At 42.3% G+C, this 9,392-nt stretch overlaps 1 protein-coding gene across 3 annotated transcripts in view; it reads left to right on the top strand.

The window, feature by feature from the left end:
- GRK4 (G protein-coupled receptor kinase 4) overlaps positions 1 to 9,392 on the top strand; it is a 109,304-nt gene that overhangs the window by 78,691 nt on the left and 21,221 nt on the right. Inside the window, exon 1 of one of the 3 annotated variants that reach the window (XM_065735869.1) lies at positions 158 to 382. The exons of 1 other annotated variant lie outside the window; for it this stretch is intronic. In XM_065735869.1, the coding sequence (XP_065591941.1) occupies positions 331 to 382 (52 nt within the window). In that variant the 5' untranslated portion in view covers positions 158 to 330. Of the gene's footprint in view, positions 1 to 157; positions 383 to 9,392 lie in introns of those variants that run through there. One more of the 3 variants, XM_065735870.1, reaches the window with a different exon arrangement.

The raw sequence follows: 9,392 nt of genomic DNA, 5'->3' as shown, positions 1-9,392 counted from the left end.
AGTTCCACCGCGCAAGGCCTTCTGGGAGTTGTAGTTCGAACGGTGAGGGGCGGAGACAGCGGCAGGGCGGAGCTGGCCGAGGCGGGCGCTCGAGCGATGGTCGGGGCGGGCGGGCGCTGCCCGCTGCTTGCCTCCGCCCTCGGGGAGGGGGGAGGCGGGAGGCCGGTGCCGGAGCGAGCAGCGGGTGATGGGGAAGCGGCGAGCGCGGCGCTGAGGTCCCGCGGGGCCGGATGAGCGGCGGCTTGGCGTCGCGGCGGTGGCGGGGCTGGAGGAGGGGGCGAAGGAGGCAGCCTCCACTCCGCCTGCCCTGAGGGGAAGGAGCCCCCGACCATGGAAATCGAGAACATCGTGGCCAACACGGTGCTGCTGAAAGCCCGGGAGGGTGAGCGAGAGCAGAGGGGGAGGGGGGGGAGGAGGCAGAGGGGGAGGGCTGCGGCGGGACGTCCGGGGAGAGGAAGAGGGGCTGAGGTGAGGGGAAGAGGGGCCGGCGGGGAGAGGAAGTGATGGAGGAGGAGAGGGGGAGGGGGGTAGGCTGCGGGCTGCGGGGACCCCCGCGGGGTGGGGCGGGAGCCGGACTCGGGCCGCGCTGCCCTCGGGCACCTGCCCCGAGCGGCGGCCCTGGCACCAACCCTTCCCTGAACCGAAGCCTTTCCTCCGCCCTTCGGGCTCCTGCTCCGGAGGAGGGTTTCGCCGGATGTGTTCAGACCGTTCGTCTGTAGCTCTCGGTTTACTTATCGGTGTGTATGTGCGTAGAAGCGGGCTAGGTGTTGTCTGGAAGAGCCTCACGCTTTTTATCTTACAGAAGTTATTGTGTGCGGCGAATGCTGCCTGCGCTTTGCGTTAATGTAATGTTAGGTGTGTTGTTTTCCGTTGGATTAATGCTGACGGTCGCTTCTCCAGAGCACTCTGACTTGAAGTCTTCTCTCTCCTCTAACAAACACTTCTAATAGATACTAGACTTCATTTAGCCCTTGGTCGTAGAAAATACAGCACCCAGGTACAATTATGCGACTGCTTTCTCACGTAAATAACTGTCCATTAAATGGCCGCTCAAAAGCCTCTGCAGATTACATCTGTGCTCAGTGTGGAATCTGTTTTTCAGCTATGAAATGTGCATATTCTTACTGGATTGGATCCTACTTTTCTTAATTGCATTGCAAAGTCCCATTAGTTCAGTTGAACTGTTTAAAGTGAGTAAGAACAACAGAATCTTCCCCCTGTATGTTTTGCAAGTTCCTCCAACTCTAAATGGGTTTGGCACTTAATGCCATGTGTGTGTATCCAGTTAAATTTGCCTTAAGCGGCAGGAGAGGAAAATCAACTTTTTGGCTTTGAAGTGGGGTTTAAAAACCAGAACAGTGATCGCAATTTTGGGCTATTTCCCAACCTTTGCTGAAAAGACCACCTCAGACTCGAGGACATGTTTTGGCTGGTTCCACTGACGGTACATGTCTGTGGTGGTGCTGCCTGGCTTTGGAGTTTGCATTGAAGGGATCTGAGAAATGAAGGGAAAGTGGAATCTGGCTCTAAGCTTTACCGTGCCCAAAGCCTCACCACAAAGAGCAGAGTGGTAATCTGGAACAGCTTTTAAGTGGCTGCTTAATGTCAGGTTGCCACTTTAGTTAAGGTTTCACTGTGTTTAAAGTAAATTACAGTGGTAGAACTGACCAAACAAGATATTTCAATGAAGCAAATGAAACTCTGACAGCAGCTGATGTGAGGACCAGCTCTACCTGCTGTGAAATTTTTGAAAGCAGTGGTAATAAACTGTTACTCTTGTGTGCCTCCAATTGGCCTTTTGTGCAAGTGTGCATAACGATGTCATTTCTGACTTTGAAGCTCCAAAACTCTACTGACCAATGGTTGAAGCTTTATTACCTTTCCACGTCTGTGCCTGTGTACTCAGGGTACTTTGTATATCAGATTTTTTCAAGATGCAGCCCGAAATGAAATGATCTGTCTGTTGTGCTCTGGCTAGGTTGAGAATGGCTGTTTTGCTCCTGTCAGGGCCATTCAAAAAAGTCCCTGTTCCAGCTCTGTTCTGACGTGCTCTAAAGGAAGCAATTTGCAAAGGTAGTATGTGAAGTAGTGTCCTCTGGGGAATGTAGTTCTGAACTATCTTCTGAACTTCTGATACCCAGAACTATCAATGATCCATGGAGCTGGAGCATTAACTCTTTAACTCTTAAAGCACTACATGATGTTATGATGTGGAATACCTATACGAAAAATCATAAAACCATGACAAGTAGTTTATTTCAGTAAAATATATTCTTTGCTAGAAGGGCCTTACAACTGGGACAGAAAAGAAGACTTTGAATTGTCTTCCTTTACCACCTCCATATCTTACTGTATAGTGTATGGAGAGGTGAGAGAGTGGAAAAGTACAGAATTACTATTTCTCATGGAAGTAGGTAAAATAACAGGTTTACTGATTTCCACGTACAGGCTTGAGGCACATCAGTAAATCCTCTTTCCAATTCCTCAGCATGTGGAGGACCTGATGAGAGTGTTTACCTGTGTGTCAGTTGTATTAGCAAAAGCAGCAAGAAAGAAAGTATTGTGTTCTTATAGTTACTGGTGGATGCTGAAAGAAGTTAATATAGGCTTATGTGGTGCATAGACTAACTTAAGATTCCTCCATGAAGAAATGAGAGAAAAATGTACCCTTGAAAGCACCTTACTGAGTCTTTCAGCCCTACAGATACATTCTCTTCATTTTGCAAATGTGGAAACTGAATTGGGAATGTTTGGCTTTTTTCATTTGGTGAGAGGATGGCAGAGGCTTAATGACAATTCAGAAATGCCTGGTAGATAGTGCCACATCTAAACAAATCATAACCGAGCGCATAAACTAGACCTGACATTCCCTATCATGGTCCCAAATCTGTACTCTAATTTAGGTGCTTATACTTTCCAATGTGAATGTTGTTTGCTTGTTGGTATTATCAGTGAGGATTATTCAGGTTTTTTTTTTAATGGATTGTTTTAATAGAAACCTGTAATTTTCCAATAATGCCTTAGAACGTATCTGTAGCAATTACAATAGTTTTTTATGTGATGAAGGAAAGCTGTGAGGATTACCTAGCTGCTTTTAATGACTTTGTAAATAATCAAATGCCAGCTACACACGAGTGTTGAAGGGGGATCATAATAAGTGACTCCTGTACATCTCTACTGCTAGGCTTGGTAACACAAAGAGCCCTGCAGTGCTTTATGGATGAAAGATTGAGGAGTCAGGAGCTGTAGTGCGAGTTCAATTTCTCCCTCCTCCTTTTTCCAGCTGACCTGCTTGTGCTGAGAGCTAGCCTGCCTGCAGCAGGATTTGCCTCCAGGTGGAAGCCAAGTGTGAGGTGTTCTGGGGATTCCCTGCCCCACTTTCTTGGGATAAGCAACCTTCTGTACTGATCTAGGTCCTGGTCCTCTAGTGCATATCTTGCTTTTTGTGGGAAATCTGTATGAGACAGAAAAAAAGAGAACTTCTAAAGATGAATCCTGTGGTGGAATAGCACAAGTGACTCAATAAAGAAAACAAGAGACTATAAAGCAAAGCTGAAGTTGATCTTATGAGCACAGTCATGCAGGAACTGGGATACACAAATCAGTTAAATGATGCTGATGTATGAGCTGTGCGATAATGAAGCTGCAAGGTGTTTCACTATCCTTACTCTGACTTTTTTTTTTTGCACACAGATTTTTGTGTGCAGGAAAAATAATGTATAGCAATGTGCATTTTATTTTTGTATTAGAGGAGAGAAATTGACACATTCCTTTTTTTTTCCTAGCAAAAATATTCTCAAAATCAATTTATTTGAAAGACATTCAAGAATTTATCCCAGAAATGTGGCCAAATAATAGATGTACACCAAGTTATTCTGAAAGAAATTAAATTTCAGTGAAAAATCCATTTTTCTGGTTGTGGTGCTTTGTAAATGTGAACTGTTGGGTATATAAAACATGCTGTATGCCATGTTTAGTTAAAGCCAGATAAGGGTCATGCCTCAATCAGAAGTGCAGTTACCCCCAAGCTCTTGGCTCTATTGGCTCAAGCCTGCGATGGCAGCATGAGTTGGGTGGTTTGTGGATCCAGTTGGAAGCTAGTCTAGCATGCAGGGATTCTTATGGTGGTTTTTTTTAATCATTATTATATACTTCAAAAAGAGTTTTCCAAATATTAGCAAAGTCCTGTTTGTTTGGTAATCCTCAGGTGCAGCTCCAAGATGGAGGTAGCAGGAATCTTTCAGTAATGATGTAATCATGGCTTTTTAAGCTCATCTTGAAAGGTAATTACTTCAGAATCAAAATGTATTGATTTCACTCTGCATAAAAAAAAATAAGCAGTCTGCTAGAATTGTGTGTTTGATCTGTCTAGGTTTAAAGAAACAAACACCTGAAATGATTTTGCAAGTGAAGTAAATCTTACTTTTGCTTGCTGTGGAAGGTAATTCACATAATATTCATGATGAGACACAGGCAGATGTCCTATAACGTAGTTACTTCAAACTGGGAATATAATTCTATGGAGACTGCTCAGTTCATTGCAGCTTGACAGTCTATAGTTACTCAAGAAGCATGGGCAAGTGGGGAACGAAGGCATGCTCATACCCAGAATTTCACTCTTCAAAGTCCATTCACCAGCAGCAAACACAGACCTTAACACGAGTGCTGTGAGTTTTTGCAGTTGGTGTTATTCTTGTCTGTTCTTCCCTTATTTGCCTCCTATGTTCTGTTGCACTCCCTTATTGCATTGTGTTTTAAATTGCTGTAAACTCGTTGTGGCAGGAAACATGTCTTCCTGTGTTTGTACAGAATTATGCACAATGTCTGCCTTTTTGTCCTCTATTAAGAGAACTGTACAAAGAATGCATGTGGGCATATTGGAATCTACATAATTACATTTACTAAATAAACATAACGTGAGAGGTCTCTCGATGCATACTGCTGCTTGAGTTATTTCAGATGTGGTGATTGTAACTAGAGGATTCACAAGCTGGTGGAAGGAGTTTTGATTCTTGTTTATCCTGCAGTCCTGAAGTCAGTGCATACTGTTGTGGTAAAGAACCCTTGTTCATCAAGAGTGCTCTGTAAAATTGGTGTTTTCTTACTGTTGTTACTGTTTGTTTTTCCCTAGTTCCTTGAATTACTAGCCAATCTTAAAGGTCCCTTCCAACTCAAACCATTCTGCAATAATTGTTATTATAGACATGTTATAGATATTGTTTGAGTGCAGGGTTAAATAAATAAATTCTAGCTCAGTATTTACTTGAGTTGGTACAAGACTTCAATAGATCATTGCTGAAGAAAGCTAGAAGCTGTTCAACACGTATGCACTGGCATTCTGTTATGTGTGTGTGATTGTTGGAACTGTATATAGGGCTGATGAGAAGAACCAGTTTTGGGAGCACCAAATGATGTTACATACAAACAAGCTGCAGAAACATGCATTTAGATATGTGAGATTGCTCACAATGTTACTGCTCTGGCAGTCAGTTGTGCAAGAGGACAGGAGGCTTGACTCTGAAGTCCATTTCAAGGCGTTTGAGTACAGATGCACAAGGAGTATTTTAAAAACGTTCTAACAATCTGTACAGATCGTTTTAGATGTTTATTTACTGATCTACTTACACTTTTTTCCTTCTGTTGGTGGTAAGAGGTGCCTTGGCCTTTATAATGCTACAGAGTTAGGTGTCTGCCTTGCCCGAAACCTGAGTTTTCAGCTGTCGTTCAAGTACACTTGCTGAGATAAGAGCCAGCCAGGTTTATGTATCTTAATTCTGTAGAAAAACCTTTTTTTCTTGTCTTTTTTTCTTAAGCTTAGTAGGAGATGCCACTGTGATAAACCCAGCTGTTAACCTGTGGACTGACTTTTATTTGCTGAGACCCTGATTCCTTGACAAAGAGCCTTCTCCATGGAGAAGGGTGGAGGTACCTTGCAAAGCTGTGCTGTATGAGCTGCTTCTGGCATTGTAAGCATCACAGTGAAGTGATACTGTGTGTGAACTTGCCTCCTAGCCTGAGGTCAGCAGCAGTCTTTTACCCTTTTAGTGTTTTACCATTCTGATCTGAGGACCTGAGGTGTTAGTTCTGTGCTGTTCTGTGCCTTCAAGGTGAATTTTGCACAGCGAAAGTATGCCATCTAATGCATTAATTAGCATGCAGTGTTTACAAACAACTTGGGAGCATAAGGCCCTCATTGAGCTTGAATATTTTGATTCTTCAGTGAAAGGCTTCAATCCTTTGCGTGACCAGTTTGGAAGAAGATGCAGCTATGAGTAGGAGAGGATCTGAGTTCACAGCAGTTTGAAGACTTGTAGGAGACTTGCCTGCAGCTTGCCATGGGGCAGGCTTATTATAAGGCTGTGTATGTACCTGGGTTGTTCTCAGGCAAATTGATGTAGCTGATGTAGAGCTTCCACATTAACTTTTTGGGGCATTTTTCATTGAACCTCTTACATGATTTATAAAGCTAAGGGCTTGCTGTGAGTCCTCGGTGCAGTTATGTGCTCTCAGAGTTCATCTGGGTGTGACCCAGCAGGAATTTCTTAGCCAGTATCTGACAATCTGGTTTGTGGAATGAGTTTTGCAAGAATGGTGTAGCAATCACGCCCCTGGTGCCGTGTAGCTGTGTGCTTCTCAACCACTGCGATGCACTGCTTGTCTTTGGCAGGCAGGGAAGCTGAAGCTGTGTGGCTGCTGAGCAGCTCGATGGTGGAATGTCAGTGGCAATGAGCTAGCCAGTGAATCTCACCACATGCAGCCTGTGTACTTTGATTAGCCAAAGATAGGACGATTCTTATAATCTTTGTTCTGTAGGACAAAATCCAAGTTTTCTATCTGTTGTCTGTCTTGAGAAGGGCTGGCTAACAATGTTCAGTGAGCATTGTGCTCAGTGAAGTGGAAGCCTCAGTGCACATCTTATCTGTAAGGAAGATCGCTGTGGCAAGTCTGTCCAATGGTGTGAAAAATATTCTTAACTGTCTAAATCTATTTCCACAGCAGAGTGCTTTGTTTTACTGAAGCAGGTTCTTTCACTTTTTGCAATTATTTTTGTTTTCACTGCTGATGAGCCAGCTGCCTTATGTGTTCTTCAGCTATTGCTTTGAAGATTAAAAAAGTTGGAAAAATGAAAGCAAATTAATTTTCACATAACTAACTGATTTATAGTGTGTTTTTTAAAGAGGCAAAAACACGTAAAGAGGTAAATGCTGAAATTCTAGCTCTAACAAGTAACTAGTGTAGGAGAAAACAAGTTACTACTAATGTACATGAAAATGCAAATGTGATGTTTCCTCATTGTGCTGGTGTGTTGCTGCATCCACCCTTCTTTTTATAAAAGATGAGTCGCTGTAATTGCTGGCCAGAATGATGTGCAACTTGCATCTGAAGGAGCAAGAGAGGTAATTCAGCTGAAGCAGCGGGTCAACCACACTGCAGGCTGATCTAATGGCTTTCTTGCTGCTGTGTTGGGAAGTGAGCAGTTGATCTATCTTCTAGAGTGAGATCCAGAATAGAAGCTTTGAAATCAATGTGAAGGCACTCTAAAAAACAAAACAAAACAAAACAAAAAAAAAACACCTGTTATAATTTGATTTGACACTGCCTCAGAAATGGGAAAATGGTTTTGTTGTTTTTTTTTTCTTGCTTTTTTTTTTTTTCAATTAGGAAGTAGTATGACAACTAAACTGACCTCCTCCATAGCAATTACCAGAAGTGGCTAACTTATCTGTAGGAGATGCAGTACATGCATCAATGCATCTTCTTTACTGGGTTGCAAAGATTTTTCCTGCTTTTTCCCTTTAAATCTTACAAACAATTAGCTCAGAGCAAAGAGAAATTGTGTTTGTTTAGTTAATACTCATAAGCATTCAATTCTGATGTACCGTTAATAAATTAAGTACTCTTTATTGAATCTTAGAATGGTCTGGTTGGAAGGGACCTTTAAAATCATCTAGGTTCCAACCCTCTGCTATAGGCAGGGACACCTTCTTCTAGATCAGGATGCTCACAGCCCATCCAGCCTGGCCTTAAATGATTCCAGGGAGGGAGCATGCACAGCCTCACTGTGCAGCCTGTTCTGATGTCTCACCAGCCTCACAACAAAAGAATTTCTTTCTAATATCTAGTCTAAATATAACCTCTTACCAGTTTCAAGCTATTTCCCCTTGCCCTGTCACAACATATCCTTACAAAAAGTCCCTAACCATTGAAATCCAGAAGGTGATTAAAAGTGTATTAAGGGTATATGGTCTCTTGCAGAAGGAAGTTCCTAAAGGTCGTGTAGCAACCAGCTTGCCAAATATTTGTGGCGAAATGTAGCAGTCTTTCTCAGTGTTGGATTTGAAGTAAAATGCACAAATTCTCAATTTATTTTAGTGCTATTTTTCATTAGTTGTGCTTCAGAAAATGACTTAAATGTATATCACAGTTTGATTTTACTTTTTCCAAGCAGCTCTATGGTATGATAAATAATGACAGGATGAGAGGGAATGGCCACAAGTTGCACCGGGGAAGATTTAGATTAGACCTGAGGAAACATTTTTTCTCTGAAAGAGTGGTCAGGCACTGGAATGGCCTGCCTAGGGAGGTGGTTGAGGCACCATCCCTAGCGCTGTTCAAGAAGCGTTTAGATGAGGTGCTAAAGGATTTGATTTAGTAGTTGGGTAGGGATAGTGATAGGAGGATGGTTGGACTAGATGATCTTGTAGGTCCTTTCCAACCTTATGAACCTATGAACCTGTGAATTTAGGTCAGTTTATCTCTGTTGCTCTGTACCCATTGTACTGTGTTGTGTACAAGTGAGTCTAGTCTGTCTTAGCATGATTTGGGCATTGTTAGTGTTGTGGTTAGAAATCAGGTTAATGCTTCTGAACAGTGATTTTTAATGATCCTGTATCGATCTATACTCTGTCCCTTTCATTGTATGTGTACATGCTGTCACTGTTCATTGTTCCTTGATTTTGTCTGTGGTCAGTTCTGTTAGAAATACATCTTTGCTCTGTGTTGTTTTTTTTTGTTTTTTGTTTTTTTTTCCTGAGCATGTATTAAACTATTTTTCTTGATCATAAAAATACTTAGTTGAAATGATAGATGTTTGTTTTAATGATACTGGTAACGTCACAACTTTGTCTTTAGTTCTGGTGCTGCATAAACGTATACAGACGTATCTGTGTTCTAAAGTATTCTGGAAGTTGAATGAATTGCAAAGCAACGTCAGGAAATGAGAGTGCAGAAATATTAGGAAATGAGATGTTTTTAGGCAGTTAGTATCTGTTAGTAGAATCTACAAGCCAGCTTTTAAGTTTTTGTATTTCCAATTTAGTTTATCTGTAGATATTTGAGTTTGGGGCATTGTGCTGCTGCAGCAGCAAAATGATCAATGGTCTCAGTGAAGA

The sequence above is a fragment of the Cyrtonyx montezumae genome, unplaced genomic scaffold, assembly GCF_038088225.1.
Source record: "Cyrtonyx montezumae isolate F1298 unplaced genomic scaffold, pur_monq_1.0 scaffold_2, whole genome shotgun sequence".
NCBI classification, from domain to species: Eukaryota; Metazoa; Chordata; class Aves; order Galliformes; family Odontophoridae; genus Cyrtonyx; species Cyrtonyx montezumae.
The sequence above is the reverse complement of the archived record's forward strand: the minus strand, read 5'-3'. Positions and strand labels throughout refer to the sequence as shown.